At 47.8% G+C, this 20,824-nt stretch overlaps 2 protein-coding genes across 2 annotated transcripts; one reads left to right on the top strand and one right to left on the bottom strand.

Moving 5' to 3' along the window:
• Positions 1 to 2,511: 2,511 nt before the first annotated feature.
• LOC124803434 (putative cell agglutination protein SPAPB2C8.01) lies at positions 2,512 to 3,975 on the bottom strand. Its single transcript, XM_047264618.1, has one exon. It carries the CDS (start codon positions 3,973 to 3,975, stop codon positions 2,512 to 2,514), a length of 1,464 nt encoding a protein of 487 aa, XP_047120574.1.
• A 13-nt stretch (positions 3,976 to 3,988) lies between these two features.
• Positions 3,989 to 4,558, top strand: LOC124803433 (circumsporozoite protein-like). Its single transcript, XM_047264617.1, has one exon. The coding sequence runs from the start codon at positions 3,989 to 3,991 to the stop codon at positions 4,556 to 4,558; it is 570 nt and encodes a 189-aa protein (XP_047120573.1).
• Positions 4,559 to 20,824: the final 16,266 nt, after the last annotated feature.

Raw genomic sequence — 20,824 nt, 5'->3', positions numbered from 1 at the left:
TACTTCGTCACTTCTTGACTTCAAACTACAGCCCCCCAAGCCCATAATCCTACAGGAGGTTCCCCATGTTCTACTTCCTTTTGCCAAAATGCGACACGTCGATTTCGAGTATAACACCCGGCCACCCAACGGCCCCCTGTACTTTAAATATTCCCTACAAACTTCCCTACAAAAAGAGTGCCAGTCTACAACTGTACGTTCACTCACACGACGTTCATGCATGCACAGCCACACAGGATACACCAACAATATCCCTCAAGGCGAGCTTAGATTTCTCGATCCATGTTCCTCGTCTAATGGACCGCCACCACCGATCTTTGCTGCAGCGCCATACGAATAAGTCGTGAGTACGACGAGCGGAAATACTTGTCAGGCGCACTCACGACATCAAACTTAACCGGCAAAAGGAACATACATTTGTAAAAATCAAGTCATGGCCATCATGTCTAAGCCCATAGCCTCCTTTAAATCATCAAGGTTCATTGGAATAGGTAAATCCATACCTACAAACTAAAACGAAAAAGAAAAAATTCTCATAAAACAAAAAACTATTCGTCCAAATTATCTCAATCTCACTAAGAATGAAATTAAGTACCGAATGGATTGCAAAATACCAATTACTGAAATCAATGCAAACGAAAGAAATTTTACGAATATCTAGCTCTGTCTTATAAAACAACATTCACGTTTTTAAATGCACAATGATGGCGCTTATCTGCAGCAGACAACCGATTTATTATCTATGGTTGGAAAGTAAAGACATTGAAATCTAGGAGCTACCTAGGACGTCATTGGTCAAAGTTGACCGTTTGTATCCCGTACTTCAGTAGACCCTGCTGATCTAATGCCTTTATTGAGGGTACTTCAGATAGAATTTTTCAGTGGCGTCAGTCGTTTATCCGTAAGAAGTAGTCAATGAGTCTCTGTTTCGTTTGCGGTTCAGTTGTGGTTGTATGTAATGTCAGGTACCGGTTCAGTGCTGGGGCTTTAGCAATGGAACCAGTTCAGCACTAATTTTGCTTACACCAAGGCCACGGCGGTTTTTTCATGTGACAGCTGATCACTTTTGCTAACTGTTAATTCGAGCGCATGCCTGAGTTTTACATTTCTCACAGCTTGACTGACTCTCTTCAGTTTTTAACTAACATGGTTTTCGGGGATGGGGCGTACATTGCACTTCCGATGTGCAGAAACTCTACTGTGTACCACTACGAAAGGGGCCACTGTAGAGGAGTTTCTATTTTTTTGTGCAATATGTTCGACTTGCCTTACTCGATACTTAAATTCGCAAGTATATATGTTAAATAGCTCTTTAAACATTAAACTTGGGAATCAGGAATGCGTCAAGTGGAAAACTTGTTCGTTATAATGGGATAGTACTTTTGTACACGAAAGCAATAGCGTGGTTGACAACATTTCATGTACCAGTAAAGAAGTAAAAAAAATTTATCAATATACTGTTGGAGTACGACAAGATGGTGGTAACGTAAGAGTTACAGCCCCCTATATTTCTCATCAAGCAGTATGCGCAGCATCTCAGGAAGAGACAACGAGGGACCGGCCACTGGAAGTTTGTAGGTAGGTACATCGTTTACTGTCTGGTGTATATACGAAACTGTAGCGAGTACAACCAGTAATGTGTACTTTCAGTGGCTGATACTTTTTACGATATGTATTGTTTACAATTTTAACGTGCAGGAAGAAGGATTTGTGATTCACATGCACAATTGTTTAGATCTAACTGCGATATCAGCATGACCATATGAGCACAGAAAATGTGTTATCAGATCTTTGAACTCTGTCTGATGCCACCCGTTCTAAACAGCATTAATCGAACTTTCTCATATAGTTCTTTCTAGTGTATTCTATTAAGTGTGGTAGTGGTCCGCAGAATAAAGTTCCTGTACAACTATGGAATTTTTGGTTGTTTTGACGCAAGTATGCAGCACTCGTCAAATTCTGCAGCTGATACCCACAGAATCTTGCTCAACAAAACTGTGTGTGGGCGGAATGAGTGTTGATATACTTACGAATAACTCCAAAGGAAAAGTAGTTGCTACCAAGTATCTAATCTAGGCACACAGCAAGATTGTTTCAGTTTAAATTTCATTCAAAACGTGATCGATCTGTGAAACTGTAATCCTGTGCTCCACTTTCCAACATCTCAGCGCCATCATAGCCAGAAAAGAGATTTTTATCAGTTTGTACAGTAGTCATAATACTCCATTCGTTCCTTTCCCTTCTAAACAACAGCGTTTTCTTTTCTTGTCAACTAACACTGCAGTAGAATTGGCAAATGGAAAATTACTTGGGATGAACATTAAAGTACTAGGGGGCTATAAGCTTATGTATTACAGATTACATTAAAATGTATCCACACACATGTAAGTGTTGTGTCTCTACACGCATACAACAGCATAGTTAGAAACAGACACAGTATATAACGCATAAAATTTCGTTTTTATTTAATCAAAAGTGTAATAAGAACAAATGATATATTTCAACGGAAATTCAGAATCTTGCGACGCGAATCATGTTGTAGCTGGCAGCAGGACTGGTGACAGAACGCGTGTTGTATCTGGCAGCAGGACTGGTGGCGCAGCGTGTGCTGAATCCGGCAGCAGGACTGGTGACACTGCGTGTGCTGAATCTGGCAGCAAGACTGTTGACAGGATGTGTGTTGTATCCAGCAGCAGGACTGTTGACACTGCGTGTGCTGAATCCGGCAGCAAAACTGTTGACAGGATGTGTGTTGTATCCAGCAGCAGGACTGGTGACACTGCGTGTGCTGAATCCGGCAGCAAAACTGTTGACAGGATGTGTGTTGTATCCAGCAGCAGGACTGGTGACACTGCGTGTGCTGAATCCGGCAGCAGGACTGGCGACACTGCGTGTGCTGAATCTGGCAGCAGGACTGGTGACACTGCGTGTGCTGAATCCGGCAGCAAGACTGTTGACAGGATGTGTGTTGTATCCAGCAGCAAGACTGGTGACACTGCGTGTGCTGAATCCGGCAGCAAAACTGTTGACAGGATGTGTGTTGTATCCAGCAGCAGGACTGGTGACACTGCGTGTGCTGAATCCGGCAGCAGGACTGGTGACACTGCGTGTGCTGAATCTGGCAGCAGGACTGGTGACACTGCGTGTGCTGAATCTGGCAGCAGGACTGGTGACACTGCGTGTGCTGAATCTGGCAGCAGGACTGGTGACACTGCGTGTGCTGAATCTGGCAGCAGGACTGGTGACACTGCGTGTGCTGAATCTGGCAGCAGGACTGGTGACACTGCGTGTGCTGAATCTGGCAGCAGGACTGGTGACACTGCGTGTGCTGAATCTGGCAGCAAGACTGTTGACAGGATGTGTGTTGTATCCAGCAGCAGGACTGGTGACACTGTGTGTGCTGAATCTGGCAGCAGGACTGGTGGCGCAGCGTGTGTTGAATCCGGCAGCAGGACTGGTGACACTGCGTGTGCTGAATCTGGCAGCAAGATTGTTGACAGGATGTGTGTTGTATCCAGCAGCAGGACTGGTGACACTGCGTGTGCTGAATCCGGCAGCAAAACTGTTGACAGGATGTGTGTTGTATCCAGCAGCAGGACTGGTGACACTGCGTGTGCTGAATCCGGCAGCAAAACTGTTGACAGGATGTGTGTTGTATCCAGCAGCAGGACTGGTGACACTGCGTGTGCTGAATCCGGCAGCAGGACTGGTGACACTGCGTGTGCTGAATCTGGCAGCAGGACTGGTGACACTGCGTGTGCTGAATCTGGCAGCAGGACTGTTGACAGGATGTGTGTTGTATCCAGCAGCAAGACTGGTGACCCTGCGTGTGCTGAATCCGGCAGCAGGACTGGTGACACTGCGTGTGCTGAATCTGGCAGCAGGACTGGTGACACTGCGTGTGCTGTATCTGGCAATAGGGTTGGTGCCTTGATGGGTGTTGTATCTCGCAACAGGACTGGTGATAGGATTCATGCTGTAGCAGGCAATGGGGATGGCGGGTGCTATTTGTGTGAGGGCTGACGGCGATGCTTTGGTCACCAACTGCTCTAAAGGTAATGAGGCTACACGCTTTGTGGTTAGATGGGCTGGTGATGTAACTTCTGTTTTGCCTGGCGATGAGGCTCGAAGAATTGCTCTTGTTGTGGGTGGCAACGCCACTTCAATTGTAGGTGCTGACGTCACTTGTGTCATGCCTGATGAGACATGTGTTGTAGGTGGGGACTGGGCGGGAGATGCCATGTGTGTAGCAGCTGCTGGTTCAAGTTGTGTTGTGGATGGCAATATGGCTGGAGACTCCAGTTGTGTTGTGGCCTCCTTGGCCACTCCTGTTGTGGCTGGTGACGCGGCTGGTGCAACCACTTGTGGTGCAGCTGGTCGTTCAACTGGTACTGTGGATGGTGACGCAGGTGGAGACGCCTCTTCTCTTGTGGCTTCTGCTGGCTCTCCTCCTGTGTCCGGCAACGTGGCTGGCGACACCTGCCCTGTTGCAGTGGGCGACGTGGCTGGTGACGCCGCTGTTGTTGCTAATGCTGGCTTCTGTGTGGAAAAGATATAATGGATGATGTTAAGATGTTGCTAAATGTGTTGCATGTGATACAAATTGAGAGAAGATCTGTTCACAATAATTTAGATCATTAAAGTAACATTGCCAGTTCTTTGGTACATCTATTCAGTACATATTGAAATCGAATAAAAGTAAGAATTTTTAAGAGTCAATATAGTGACATTAAAAATACTGTGATATTATATTGGTGTATAAATTATTCTCGTGCATTTTCTTTGTCCGGGTTGGATCTTTAAGAGCTTGTTATTCTGAATAGTAATCTAAACATTAGCAAAAGACCAGCACTGCTCAACATTCCACACAATGATACAGTCTCATTCACAACATGACGTTGTGATGTCTCCCAATCGCTCGATGTGGACCATGCCTGTAAGCTCACTTCTGCACTTACGAGAAGAGATGCGAGGATGCGCATATCCACCTCGCAGGGTTTCATGGTGGTCTGTGTCCTACAAACTTATACTGACGGTCCAAAATAATGTGTCGGAATATTTAATATGGTGTTGAGCCGCCTCAAGAATACAATATACAAGAGGTACTGGATGTCGCGGATTAGGCCTTTGTGCCTGTACCAGCAATCTGCTCTGTCGTTATATCCGCCACAGGTAGCCTCCAATCCTGCTCTACAGTCCGCAAATGATTCCGACCATTACGTACCGCGATGAGGAGAGGACATCGAAGGTCTTATCGGCTACTGCAGGTTTCACCGTCATTCAACCTCCTTTCATAGCCCACGACATCCAAACAAGTTAACCATTTACCAATGATTGTCCCTAAGCAACTGACACAGAATACTACCCGTACTCAGAGACGCTGAAGTCAGTGCATTTCCGCATTATCGACCCGTATCGTCCCTGTAATGACTCTTCATTTATTCCTACTCCGTTTCTATACCTTCATTAGCGCAGCACGTATTCCCAATCCCACGAGGGAGGTTTCAGTCTTGAGATACACAATAGACATAATGTTTACGCAAATTAGAATAAAACCACTATATTACATGCCACACTTACGTTTTTCTTATGATTTCCTACTATTACTCTTGGTCATTAGTTCCTTATTCGATTGATAAATATACAAATACGTTTGACACCTAATGCGAGTGCCACTTTTGATTCCCATCGATGTATAAGGACTAACCACTTAACATGAGAACAGAGAATCCCGCAACTGAAGAAAGTGACATTTCTTGACTCTTACAAATAACAGTAAAGTAGGTAACGCTCAGAACGTAGTCTGAAGGAAGCAGTAATTCAGAACACCACTTTTTATCCCAGACACTAGCTAAGAAAGATTGCCAAGGTTTCACAAAATACCTAATAGTGATAGATGAAAATAGCGCTTTTAAATCAAGTAGTCTGCTCCGTCGATGCCTCTCAGAAGGCAGACACCACGGCGGCCCTCACCTCCATGCTGTCCAGTGGGTGGCCAGGGGCGGTCTTCTCCTCCGGCGGGTCGTCTGCCTCTCTCCCCTCCCCAGTGGTACAGCAGGGCAGCCACCGGCGAAACCGGCGAAACATCTTCTGCAGGAAATAAACACACTAAATATTGTCCGACATTGTGTGTGAATGCGGTGCTCCTTCAACGCATCACACTTGGAGTAGACGATAACGCAAAAATGTAACGGTTGTAACGTACCAGTCCAATTACACAGTTAGATGGGTCGATGGATAATTATTCTGTTACGTAGCATGAAACAGTATTATGTGAACTTCAACTGGGATTATATTAAAGAAGGTATCTCGAGCCACCACCTGCTACTTAGTTACCTCGCCCATTTGTTTCGAAAGAAAAAACAGTTAGTGGATAGGCTTCAGTTCAGGAAAAATGTATGCAATTTTGATATAGCTTGATAATCCTTGATTAATTCTGCAGGAGAATCAGATTGTTAAGTGCTCTTAAATATATTAAAAATCATACAATTCTGGGCTAATCTGGAATGCGAGAACCTTGACAGGGAACTGAAGAAATACCGGATGAGTCACTGAATGGCAGCAACGGCATTTCTTTTAGGATTAAATCTTAAAAAGGGAAGCACACGATCAAAGTGTATTTAAGAGGAAAACCTTAATTTACCGTGGACTGTTAGTACTGAATATTGCCAGTAAAAACGACTCAAAAACATATATGAATCGCACGATCATTTGAAACCAGGAGTGGCGTGGAAGATATGGATTACGTACATACAAATATTGAGACTAACCATTCATACACAGAAAAAATTTTTCAGTAATTTAATAAATGGAACATCTAAATTGGGTTAGAAAGAGAACAGCCAAGATGGTCGAATACTTTAATAGAAAATTATTCCAAAATTAATAAAAAGAATTTCGTTAGACGCCTATGAAACAATGAACCCGAACTACGTTCTATGATTTTCAAACGAGTAGGTGTATATTCCTACCTCTACGAGCTAATGTTTTGTCTGAAAGCATAATGTTTGTGTCTTGTATTATTGTGTGTATCTTGTACTATTTCCTAAGCAGTTGTAGCAGCTTTATGTGTAGTTTTGGACTACTTTATGTAATTCGATCCTGTGTGTGCGAAATTGATGTCTGTGTAACGATGGACAAGCACAGAAAGGATCACTTATTACATACCTGTTCCGAAGAATTGGTGTCCGGCTGGAAAAATGGACGTTTAGGCTTCTTCTCAGATGGTAATACGAAGCTTTCACTAGTTTCTTCTTCACGTTAACTGTTAAGTTACGGTTTTTTCAGAACACCTCGAGACAATACTAGAGCGCACGAGAACTATACGGACTCGCAATGTTCCTGGGCAACGGCACAGATCGATTCAAGCGACACTGCATTGTTGACAGACGACCCAGATGACGATACATGCGCTGTTAACTGACAGTTGCTACACAATGTTTCAGTGTCCATATATTACAGCATTTTCATACGCGTGTCTCGTTTGAACATAAGTGTAAATTAAAGGGAAAAATTATTGCTTCAAGTACGAAATATGCCAATGCGATTTCCGAATATACACCTACATCTACATCATACTTCGCAAGCCACCTAATAGTGTGTGGCGTACCACTATCTGATCCAGCCAAGTCTGTTCCACCTGCGAATAGTGCGTGAAAAATTTAATTCTTTCACATACTGAACTCAAGAACAACTTTTATGGGACTTTAGTAGTCCAACTCATGACCACTGAAAATATGTTTGTCAATTTTTTTGTAGTATTGTGTTGCCTACGCTACTAAAAGATTCCTTTATAGAGTTGGATTTTAATAGCTGTAGTCAACGACAGAGGAGGAGCTTAGATGTCTTTTACTGTATTTGTTCAAAAATGGTTCAAATGGGTCTGAGCACTATGGGACTTACCAGTCCCCTAGAAGTTAGAACTACTTAAACCTAACTAACCTAAGGACATCACACACATCCATGCCCGAGGCAGGATTCGAACCTGCGACCGTAACGGTCATGCGAATCCAGACTGTAGCGCCTAGAACTGCTCGGCCACACCTGCCGGCTACTGTATTTGTATCTAACTTCATACAAGACTATGTTATACGATATGCTGCAACTTGTTACTACAGACGTGCACTGTCACAAGGGAACCCTACGGCCAGTTTGTCTGTAACCCCAGATTATGGTTTCGCTGTGGTTACAGAAGTACGAAAACTAATTTTGTTCTTATCCGAGTGTGAGCGACGCCGTGTGTTCTGGAAACGAAAATAACAGAAACGGTTCACTCTAATGATATTAGAACAATTACTGCAATTAACTCTTTCTCGTTGGTAGTACTATGTTCGTTGAACTGAAATTTATGTATGTGAGTTGCGAAATATTCAATAAGATTAATTCGAATGTCGGTGCAAATGATTATGCCCAGACATAACATAGGAAGTGATTGAGAAGACTAGATGAACTCAGAGGGGAAAATTGCTATTTCACAATTATGGCGCCAGCAGTTTCACAAGTTTTCGATGTGAAATGTACTGCCACTCACTGGCCCACACTTACAAATTTACAGACACAAACAAGGCTCACACGTTTTTATGAGCGTTTCATCAGGGGAGACAATGTGCAAATGTAGCGGGAGTTAATGTTTTGTCATTTTAAATAAATATCTTAATGTAGGTTAGTGTAATATTGTCCCTGATTTCTATATTTTCCCTTCGCGTAGTTTACTGGCTATCTTAATAGCACTAAATAATACGCATAAAAAGGGAAAAAAATGAGGATCATATACTGTGAAATGAGATGATCTTTGACCCGAGTGATGTAATTAGAGGTCCGTCCCCCAGAAGGCGGTCAGTCTTGGAGGCAGCTCACTACTGAGGAATGCTCTCACAATTTACATGATGGTACCACCTAGGTGGTACTCCATCATGTTCAAAAATGAAATACTAATAAAGCCATATCGGCGACATTTAGGTAACAAAATTCCTGCAATCGTCTTCTCCGCAAAAAGAACGGCCCGTAAACGTGTTCTCGAACAACGGCACAAAGCACATGAAGTTTTGGAGAGCCTCCGTCATGCTTCTCTATGTTGCTGGGTACCCATATTCTGTCGCTACACTTCTCTACTTTAATAAGAGTTACCCTCATCACTGAACACTAAACCACAAAGGACATTGTTATCTTCCATCTCAACGCACAGACCGAGTTCACATATCTGAACACGTTGTTTATTGCCATCAGAGTGGCTTGTTTGCAGTTGAATGCTGTATTACGTGAAACCGGAATATCGTCGCAAATCACGCCGTACGGAATGACGAACAGTTAATTCCTGATTGATACGCAGACTGAACTGCTACGGATCACATTTAAAACAAGAAACGAAAATTAGAGAACTATACTTAACACTCTGATGATGTGCTCTACGCCTTGGGGATGCGTACAGGGCGGCCCTCTCACAGACAAGAAGGGTCTCTAATCGTAGGACACTTTAGTTATACAAGATGCAATATCCACATTCTTGGAGAAAACCACGTTGCACCGTCGTAAATGAATTCTGCCAGCTGAAGCCGTGAAGGCAATACGCTGTTTGTTGCCTCTCTATCCCGATTTCTCGCTTGCTGGGTAATGGATGAGCGAATGTACGAGTTAGGTTCTCGAAGGTGAATTCCTGCTGCAAGTACATAAACCGGCAACTTACAGTGGTCACCAATGTACACTTCCAGATTCGAAGTGGCAGTTAAACTTCATCCCAAGTTTCTATATTGATTCGCGTAATAAATAAAGAGCGTTGGAGTAAAAAAAAAAAAAAAAAATTGCGTTACAGCTCTCGGTCTGAGTGCATAATACCTGCTACACCTTTAACAAACAGCATTTATATCCGAAAATTAATTAAATAACACAGCACCATACACAATAACACAGCGTGTGAAAACGCAACTTCAGCAAGCAGAGAAATAATAGAAAGTAGATCGCATCACAGTATTCAGGTATGCAAAACAAGGGGTACTGGAACTGATGATTTATTTAAGCTTATAGGAAATCATTCCTGAAATTCTGTAAATGCAGCTAGGTACGTTATATTAACATGAACGCAATGACCATGCGTGTAATTGTCATCTCTCAGGTCATGGAAGGTATTTGTGCTGGGAATCAGAGACTACGGAATGTACCACTGCGTCCACATTCTTAGACAATTGTATTGATTATCAGTTTAAAATCTAATCAGTTACTGTCACCTCAAGAATGCATAAGTGTTGCGGTATAAAATGGGAAGTTCACATCATTTTCTCTGCGATCATAGCTCTGCACTGACATTACATCACCAGGGAATTACTTCTTTCCGCGGTGAAGACAATTTTTATGCGTTACTAGGAAATTTGTACCTGGATTGTTATTTTGATAATAGCCGGAAGTCACATTTCCTGTTAGTAATAGCTTTAAGAAGAAGTAAAATCCAAGATCTTTCTTTTTAGCGTGCATCTTCTCTATCCACTGTCGCCCACTACATTATTATATTTCACACGTACAGCAACGATCTCAAACAGATAATTTCAGTACTCTGTACTGAGACAGAAGTTGCTCATCAGAACACCCGAGACATAATACGATTTCATTCTACCTCCCCTCCCCTTCACATGCGGGACCGCTGGTTAGATAACAGTACTTCTTCCAGTTCGCATTTGATCTTTTTTTCCGTTACGCCAGATGGGTCACCAGCTTTCTACGGTTATATGGTTCGTCCTTCACTTATTACGCTATAACATATCCAGCCTAGATGTTATTTGTCTCTTGGTCATCGTGAACAGTAGCAAGTTCTGGTATCTTCCGCCTCCCATCAATGTAGCCCGCCCAAAGCCACGAAGAGGCAGACCACTTCATATCTAACAGTTTCTCAGTTTGTTTGGGAATTATCTCTTTTGATTACAATTTTACACAAAAATGTAGTTTATGATTCTGGTTTTGATATAATAAAATAGCCAAATATAAAATTAGTCTACGATGTGAAATTCGCTTCAATTATTATGATGCGTAAAAAGATTTAAAAATGATACGTCTGAACCGTGATTTATTTTCAAAGTATATTCTTCAGAATTTATTTTGTTTGCTAGCGGTTCATCAAGATCAATAATACATTTAATCACACTATATAAGTATGGAAGTAGTTGCCAGGGAGTATCTGATGAAATCATAGTCAAATTCCTTTTAACAAATGGGAATTTATTCACTTTAATAGTGCCTAAAAGGCATTTTTTTAAAAGAAAAAGATTTAAAATTATAATCAGAAAGCACCCTCTAAATATCAAGTTACAATTCATTCAGAATCAAAAAGAAACATGTTCTGACTGTATGAGCTATCGGACAGAGATCTTTGCCACTCCATTTTGACACGGCCGTAGTTACGACCGCTCACAACAGCCCCTGAAAGACTACACCGGTGCAAATCTACAACACACCAGATTACCTTAAGCTAAAAATTTACACAAGCACACAATCTATGCACCCCCGTAGGAGGGGTGTTAATGCTACAAAACACAATAAATTAAAATAATAATTTTGCCAGCGAAGGTGCAAGTTGATTTTAACTTCTAAGAAAAGTCTTACAGTGAAAGGATGGCAGCATTATATACGTAAATGATCATTTAAATTAAAGCCCATGAAATGCAATCTTATATAAATTTTACAAGGTTGGTCAAAAAAGATGCTCTACAGTACACAGATACCGCCTCTCAAGATCATAGGCAAGATCAAAACACTCCAAGCAATAAATTCGTTAACACACGAAATATGACAAACATGACAGACAGACACCAACTGCCCAACAAATGCGGACGAGATACAGACGAGCAAGCTGGGGACGAGAGACAGACCAAGAAAACAAGTAGAATTTAACAAGAGTAAATCACACAACATATCACCAATCACTTAACTTCTAATAAACTGAAATTTCTCGAGAAGACCTGGCACAGCACCCCTAAATCGCTCTCACGAACCGTCCGCTGCCAGCCGCTTCAATGGACGCAGGAAGGCGAGCCGATCTCCCGTCTCACGGCGTCGCAGCTCGCACCGGCCAGACTGATGTCGTGGGTTGACTCCTGTTGCTCTCGTGTCGACCGCGAAGCCACTACCCCTCGCTATATGGCGCGGCCCATTGGACTCAGGTGGCGACCTCATATGCGCCAACGTTCAAGGTGGACAAGTCATCTCGCGTCTCAATGCGGGACCAACCAACCGATCGATCCAACCGCCAGTGACCATTGCCTGAGCAAACTCGAGCAGACTGGCGGCCTAACGCGCAGACTCAGACGCAGGAACTAAGCCCACACCGGGCGACCACTCGCTGAGTTCTCTTACTGGCGGAGTGGAAAGACACTCATTCTGCCGGCCTTAATGGTTGATCCGAACGACAGACATACTAGCACTCCGAACGACAGACAGACACTAACTGCCTAACAAATGCGGACGAGAGACAGACTAGCAAGCTGGGGACGAGAGGCTGACCCAGGCTGACTGAGACTCACCCAGACTGACACCTGGCGAGTTTTTTTTTCTTTATTGTTATTTTAACACCTTAACAATCAGGTAGGCGGGCAGCGGCATGCTACGCCGTTCTTCAGCCATAGTGTTGACAATAACAGTACAATAATGGAGAATTAAAATGAACACAGTGACGGGCAAAAAATAGTGGTCACAGATACACAAAAAACACGGAGCCGTTCACACTCGACGATAACGACACTGAAAACACGGTGACACGGCGCGCATAACACTGATGAATCAGACGGCACAAGTGAACGTAGAATCATGACGGCGGACACTAAAAACACAGAACGACGTCACACACACGAGACACGGATGGTGATGATCTCCGGCGCGCGAAAGGCCATGTAGCATGTGCGAGTCCGGGGACCCGCCAAGAGGGAAGAAGGGTGAGGGGAGGGGGAGAGGGGGGAGAGGGGAGTACAAAGATGCCAATGGCTGAGGAGATGGGAGGAGGAGTAGAGGGACAGGAGAGGGGAGGCCTGGGGGAGGAGTGGGGAGAAGGGGAGGAGGGACGGAGGGTGCCCAAAGGAACAGACACAGGAAGAGGGAGGAAGGATCAAAGTTGGTAGGAGGGGTAGATGGAGCGGAGGAGGACATCATCAGGGAGGGGGAGCTGGCGGAAGCCATCTTGGGAGAGGGTAAGGAGGGTGGAGAGATGGAGACCGGGTGGGACATGGGAATACAGGCGCGGCAGCGGGCAGGGGGGGGGGAGAAGATGGGTGAGACAAGCGGATGAGGAGGATCGAGTTTGTGGGAGGTGTACAGGATCCGTATCCTCTCAAAGGAAAAGGAGGAGGTGGGGAAAGGGGATGAGATCATACAGGATCCGCGTGAGGGAGGGGAGACGGATGCGATAGGCAAGGCGGAGAGCATGGGGTTCAAGGATTTGGAGGGATTTATAAAAGGTAGGGGGGGTGGAGACCCAGGTGGGATGGGCGTTACAAAGGATAGGGCGGATGAGGGATTTATAGGTGTGGAGGATGGTGGAGGGGTCCAAACACCACGTACGGCCGGAAAGGAGCTTGAGGAGATGGAGGCGGGACCGTGCCTTGGCTTGGATTGTCCAGAGATGGAGAGTCCAGGAGAGGCGACGGTCGAGGGTGACGCCAAGGTACTTAAGGGTGCGAGTGAGGGCGATAGGATGGCCATAGATAGTGAGATAGAAATCAAGCAGGCGGAAGGAAGGGGTTGTTTTGCCTACAATGATCGCCTGGGTTTTGGAGGGATTGACCTTGAGCAACCACTAGTTGCACCAAGCAGTGAACCAGTCAATATGGGATTGGAGAAGGTGTTGGGAGCGCTGCAGGGTGGGGGCAGTGGCAAGGAAGGCGGTGTCATCAGCAAACTGGAGAAGGTGGACGGGGGGGGTGACAGCGGCAGCATGTCCGCTGTGTACAAAAGGTACAGAAGGGGGGGGGGAGAGGACGCAGCCTTGGGGCACACCGGCGGAGGGCAAAACAAAAAGGTGTAGGAATCTGTGTAATGGATGGTGACGTAGGAAGGACGGTGGGGAAGAAAGGAACCGATCAGACGGACGTAGTTGATGGGATGCCATACGCGGTCATAAGCACGTTCGAGGTCCAGGGAGAGGAAGATTGCGGAGTGACGGGAATTAAGCTGTTCGGAAAGGAGATGAGTGAGGTGAAGGAGAAGGTCGTCGGAAGAGAAGGACGGTTCGAAAGCCACACTGGGTAAGGGGAAGAAGGCGGTGCTGGAGGAGATGCTGGTGGATGCGTTGGGTGACGATAGATTCCAGAACCTTGATGAAGACCGAGGTAAGGCTGATGGGACGGTAGGAGGAGACAGCGGACGGCGGTTTGCCAGGTTTAAGGAACATCAGGATACGGGAGGTTTTCCACAGGTCGGGGTAGTAACCGGTGGACAGGACTACATTGTAGAGCCTGGCCAGAGTGGAGAGGAAAGAGACAGGAGCTTCACGAAGGTGACGGTAGGTGACACGATCATGACCAGGAGTGGTGTTGCATTTTGTGGGGAGTGTAGCAATGAGATCCTGTGTAGTGATAGGGGCATTGAGTTCTGTGTGTGCAATGTTGTCCAAGTACTGGAAACCAAATGCGAGGGGAGGGATAGAGGTGTCAGTTCGATCGCAGACATCCGGGAAGAGGGAGTAATCGAACTGGGGATCATCGGGGATGGAAAACACATTGGAGAGGTAGGAGGCAAAGTGATTGGCCTTACTAAGGGTGTCAGGGAAGGGGTGATCGTCATGGAGAAATGGAAGTAGGGGGAGGGTTTAGTTCCGGTAAGGCGATGGAAGGCTGACCAGAACTTGGACGAGTTGATAGGTAGGGTAGCATTTAAACGAGTGCATGTCTGTCGCCAGTCCCGGCGTTTCTTAGCTGCGAGCAAATTACAAATGTGTGGCTGGAGTTGCCGGTGGCGTCGTAGTGTGTCTGGGTCACGCATGCGGAGGAAGGCATGGTAGAGACGGCGGGATTCACGGAGGAGGAGGACGGCCTGTGGGGGTAAGGTAGGACGGTGGGGGTGGATGGCGACAGTAGGGATGTGGGCCTCCACGGCCTCAGACAAGGTCTGCTGGAGAAAGGAGGCGGCATGGGTTACATCGTCAGGGTGGTGGTAGGTGAAGGGGTGCCTATCGACCTGGGTGGAGAGGGTATCCCAGTAGGCATTCCAGTTGGCATGGGAATAGTCATGGACGTACTTAGGGGGAGGGTCAGTACGAGGGTTGGGGCGGGGGCGACGACCGTCCGAAATGGTGAGAAGGACAGGGAGATGATCGCTACCAATAGGCTCCAGGACATCCACCGTTATGCGGCCAAGGAGGTTGGGGGAGGAAAGGATAACATCGCAAGTGGAGCTGGATTCGGGATGGGTGTGCTGGGGGATGGGGATGAGGTCACCTTGAAGGGAGGAGAGGAACCAGTGCCACCACCGTAACTGGGCAGTGGAACGAGTATTGATGTTGAGGTCGGCGGCGATCACGTAGGAGGAGACGGTACGGTCAATGTGAGAGAGGAAGTCGAAGGGAATAGGGGTGTTAGGGCGGACATAGATGGTGGCGCAGGTAACGGTAAGGCCGGGGAAGAAGAGACTAAGGATCAGGTGTGCGGTGGGGTCGGGAAGGAGAGGTTGGAGCCGAACGGGTACCTGGCGGTGGTGACCAATGACAGCTCCGCCACGCGCAATCGGGAGGGGATTATCGGAGCAGTGGAGGAGATAGGGCGAAGTGTGGACGGTGTGGTGGGGTTGGAGGAAGGTTTCATTGAGGAGGAAGGCATCCACAGTGTGGGTGGTAAGGGTGTGCAGGAAGAGGTTCTTGTTGGAGGGGAAGGGAGTGCATATTGTTGAAAAGGATACGGTGCTGTCGCGCCATGTCAGGGATTTAGACAAGGGAGTCAAGACGGGAGAAGGTGAAATGGGTCTGGTTGTTGGAGTAGGTGACGTACATTTTGAGTTGGGAAATGGAACGGGTGGCGAGGGATATCTGTTGGAGAGTGTGGGGGCGCTGAAAAGGATGAACATTCTGAAGGACAATGGTGAGGAATCTGATGATGTCCTCAGCAGTACGGGGTGGGCGAAGGGAATTGCCAGGAGGGGTAGGGGCGTCCAGAGGATGGACAGGAACGGTGAGTTCAGGAGTGGTGGGAGGGGGTCTGGCTTTACACTTTTGGGAGTAGGTGGGATGGGGGAGATTGCAGGTATTGCAGGAGGGAGAGGATTGAAGGTTAGGGCACTGCCGGAGGAAGTGCACTTGCCTACAGTGCAGGCAGGTGGGGGCCTCGTAGCACTAGGCTGTTGGGTGTGCGTTATAGTGCAGACACCTCTGGCAGCACAGGGATTGAGGAGGGGAATGGGAGGGGTCGACCTTGTAGTGCTGGTTGAAGAAGAGAGCACCCTCCTTCAGGAGACGGTCAACGGAGGGGGCATCCTCGGAGAAAACCCGCATAAGGCAGGTGGGGCTAGCCGAGTTAAAAATGCGGTGGACCGCACGCACCTCCAGCGTGGGATGAGCCTTGAGCTCCGCCAACACCTCCTTCTCCATGATCGTCGGACTAAGCCGAGTGATCACGGCAGTGAGGGTCGGTGGGCGACATGGGGGTTGGGGTTGGCAGGTAGGGGATGGAGAAAGAGCAGGGGTGAGGGAGGCGTTGGGGCCAAAATGGGTGGTGGGGAGGCGGGAGAGGATGTCAGTATGGAGGGTTCGGCTTGGGGAGGAGATGAGAATGGAATCCCGTCTGGGAGTGAGGAGAGAGATGGGGGCACCAGGAAAGTGTTGGCAGAGGAGGAGGGAGAGATTCCGGGCCTCAAGAAGGGAAGGATCGGGACGAGAGAGGAGGTATTTGTATAAAGAGGGGGGGAGGAGGAGGAAGAGGAGGAGGCAGAGGGAGCGGGACCAAGCGGGGAGACATCCATGGCATTCTGGGGGGGAGGGAGTATGGGGCGGCGCGTTTTTGGGAGCGGAGGAGGTGGTGGTGCCACTAGGGCGTTTAACGGCGGCAGAAGGGTGGGTGGTGATATGAGGGACAGGAGCTATAGGGAGGTGACGGGAAGGGGCAGGTCCCGGCGTGGACACAGCAGTCGGCGCCGGAGATGGTGACGGTGAAGGCGATGGCGACGGCGATGGCGACAGTGGTGGCGGTGACGGTGAAGGCGATTGGGAGAGTTGGGCATGGGCAGTGGCCCGACGGGCCACCACCCTAGCTGGAGCGGCAGTGACAGGCCGGGGGAGTGGGGGGAAAGATCAGAGGGAGAGGAGCGGGAGGAAGAATCTGGAGATTGGGCGACAAATAACGAGGGCGAAGGGAGAGTGAGAAGAGGTGGGATGGAAAGAGGGGGGTGTGACTGGGCACACCATGTTATGGTGGTGGCGGCGGCGGAGGGGGAAGTATGAAAGATGGCTGTGGTGGTAGCGGTGGTAGTGGTGGTGGGGGCTGACATGACGACAGAGAGAGACAAAAACGCACAGGACGAAAAAGAAGGACAAAAACAGGGGACGGACGAAGACGGAGACAGAGGAAGATGAAGACGAAGACGGACGAAGACCAATGACCCACGCTGCTGGCGACGGCGACGGCGACGGCGGGTGGCAGGAACGCCGCAGCTGCTGCTGCTGCTGCCGCGGACGGGGCCGGGGCTGCTGCTGCTGCTGTTTCTGCTGCTGCTGGGCTGGCTGGAACGCTGCTGCTGCTGCTGCTGCTGCAGGAGGACTGGCTGGCTGCTGCCGGCTGGACCGCTGCTGCTGCTGGCCGGGACCATTGCTGCTGGCCGGGACTGGGACTGGGACCGCTGCTGCTGCTTGATGCTGCCGCTGCTGCTGCTGCTGCTGCTGGGCCGGGCTGGGCTGGGCTGACGGGCTGGCTGGCTGGCTGGCTGGCTGTCTGTCACCTGAAAAACCTAGCACTTCGATTAGTGCTGGAATGGCACAATCGAAGGGCGGTAACCTTGCGGAGTACCGCCAGAGATCCCCCTGGCGAGCTCATAGCGCCCCTTAAATGCACGTGAACAGGCAACCTTACCCCTTTCACACCAGAGGGAGACACCAAAGCTGCGACTACCACAGCGGCGCCACCTCCAGAAATGGAGGGCGACTGCTTCACACTATGCGCTGCGACGCGCTCTTCAAAACAGCAATTTATACCACGGCTCAAGGTCATAGGAAAGAACAATTACGGAGAAAAGGAAAGAGACGACCGATGATGTCTCTAACCAAGCCAGCAACATCGGGATGCCTTCGAGTCATGCAGTTTTGGTTCGAAATATTTCTTCTAAAACTACTTAGCTACATACTTGTTCAGTGTCACGTGTTTTTCGAATGTAAATTATTAGCTAAGTTGTTATTATTACTGCAACTGTTTCCTCGATATAAATTGACTTTGTGTACGCAATTCCGTATGAATTGTTATCTGTGTTCGTTAAATTAGGAGTGCTGCAATACAGCTTTTCAGGTCAGAGGAGGTATAATTACTTCGATATCGTTATAATAATTGCGTTTACTATAATAATCCAGTTAATACAGGTTTTACATATTAATTGCGATTGATGAGCATAAAACTGTCAATGCTATTGTACTATTATAAATACCACGTTATCCTAAATCATGTATAGTCTTGTCTACAGTTCTGTGTCCAGGCATTGTCAGTGAAACATAATCATTTATTAATATGCACTTACCTCTGTTCCCGCTTGGCTGTGTCACACCACCATCGAGACGTAAGTGTTTGATTTTCCACCGCGTGTAAGTGACAGTGAAAAAGCAAGAGTTCGGCTGAGGGCCGCGCGGGTGTAATTTGGGCAGTGAGCGTTACTCTTGTGACGCTCAGTGAGTGTATCCTGTCTTCGAGGTCCGGATAGGGATAATAATAGCAGAATCAGCAGCAACTTAAGAAAACTGCTGGATCAGTAGTGGGACTACTGTGCGTAAAATTATATCACCAACTCGTCACTACACATGAACGCAAGCAACTGATTAATTACTCTCAAGAACCCTGATGAACATCTGTGACCCGTCTATACAACATTGTCGAGAAGCAAAAAAATTGAAAATATGTGACAGATATTAATTCACATTGGAGCCTGTGTTTATCTTAGTCACATACTCCCCCCTTATGCTGAAATAATTGTGGAGCAGTGTAGGGTATATGACACTTCCCATGGTTCAGGCTTATCTTGGTTAACTGCCCGTCTGGTTCGTCTGTACGATCTTGTTTCTATAAATTCGACATACTATGTACGCACTGTAGTGTCAGCAGCTAGTTCACAGATTGCCATTTGTCGGTGTCTTATGGATTCGTAGTGATATTTATTTACGGGTTCGCATATGAAAGTACACTCCTCGAAATGGAAAAAAGAACACATTGACAGCGGTGTGTCAGACCCACCATACTTGCTCCGGACACTGCGAGAGGGCTGTACAAGCAATGATCACACGCACGGCACAGCGGACACACCAGGAACCGCGGTGTTGGCCGTCGAATGGCGCTAGCTGCGCAGCATTTGTGCACCGCCGCCGTCAATGTCAGCCAGTTTGCCGTGGCATACGGAGCTCCATCGCAGTCTTTAACACTGGTAGCATGCCGCGACAGCGTGGACGTGAACCGTATGTGCAGTTGGCGGACTTTGAGCGAGGGCGTATAGTGGGCATGCGGGAGGCCGGGTGGACGTACCGCCGAATTGCTCAACACGTGGGGCGTGAGGTCTCCACAGTACATCGATGTTGTCGCCAGTGGTCGGCGGAAGGTGCACGTGCCCGTCGACCTGGGACCGGACCGCAGCGACGCACTGATGCACGCCAAGACCGTAGGATCCTACGCAGTGCCGTAGGGGGCCGCACCGCCACTTCCCAGCAAATTAGGGACACTGTTGCTCCTGGGGTATCGGCGAGGACCATTCGCAACCGTCTCCATGAAGCTGGGCTACGGTCCCGCACACCGTTAGGCCGTCATCCGCTCACGCCCCAACATCGTGCAGCCCGCCTCCAGTGGTGTCGCGACAGGCGTGAATGGAGGGACGAATGGAGACGTGTCGTCTTCAGCGATGAGAGTCGCTTCTGCCTTGGTGCCAATGATGGTCGTATGCGTGTTTGGCGCCGTGCAGGTGAGCGCCACAATCAGGACTGCATACGACCGAGGCATACAGGGCCAACACCCGGCATCATGGTGTTAGGAGCGATCTCCTACACTAGCCGTACACCACTGGTGATCGTCGAGGGGACACTGAATAGTGCACGGTACATCCAAACCGTCATCGAACCCATCGTTCTACCATTCCTAGACCGGCAAGGGAACTTGCTGTTCCAACAGGACAATGCACGTCCGCATGTATCCCGTGCCACCCAACGAGCTCTAGAAGGTGTAAGTCAACTACCCTGGCCAGCAAGATCTCCGGATCTGTCCCCCATTGAGCATGTTTGGGACTGGATGAAGCGTCGTCTCACGCGGTCTGCACGTCCAGCACGAACGCTGGTCCAACTGAGGCGCCAGGTGGAAATGGCATGGCAAGCCGTTCCACAGGACTACATCCAGCATCTCTACGATCGTCTCCATGGGAGAATAGCAGCCTGCATTGCTGCGAAAGGTGGATATACACTGTACTAGTGCCGACATTGTGCATGCTCTGTTGCCTGTGGCTATGTGCCTGTGGTTCTGTCAGTGTGATCATGTGATGTATCTGACCCCAGGAATGTGTCAATAAAATTTCCCCTTCCTGGGACAATGAATTCACGGTGTTCTTATTTCAATTTCCAGGAGTGTATATATACTTGAATATTTCTGGTATATCAACTGCTGATTTTTCCGCGCTCATTTGACTTTAGGACTCT

This window comes from Schistocerca piceifrons, chromosome 6, assembly GCF_021461385.2.
Source record: "Schistocerca piceifrons isolate TAMUIC-IGC-003096 chromosome 6, iqSchPice1.1, whole genome shotgun sequence".
NCBI classification, from domain to species: Eukaryota; Metazoa; Arthropoda; class Insecta; order Orthoptera; family Acrididae; genus Schistocerca; species Schistocerca piceifrons.
Note: the sequence above shows the minus strand (reverse complement) of the source record. Positions and strands in the feature narration are given on the sequence as shown.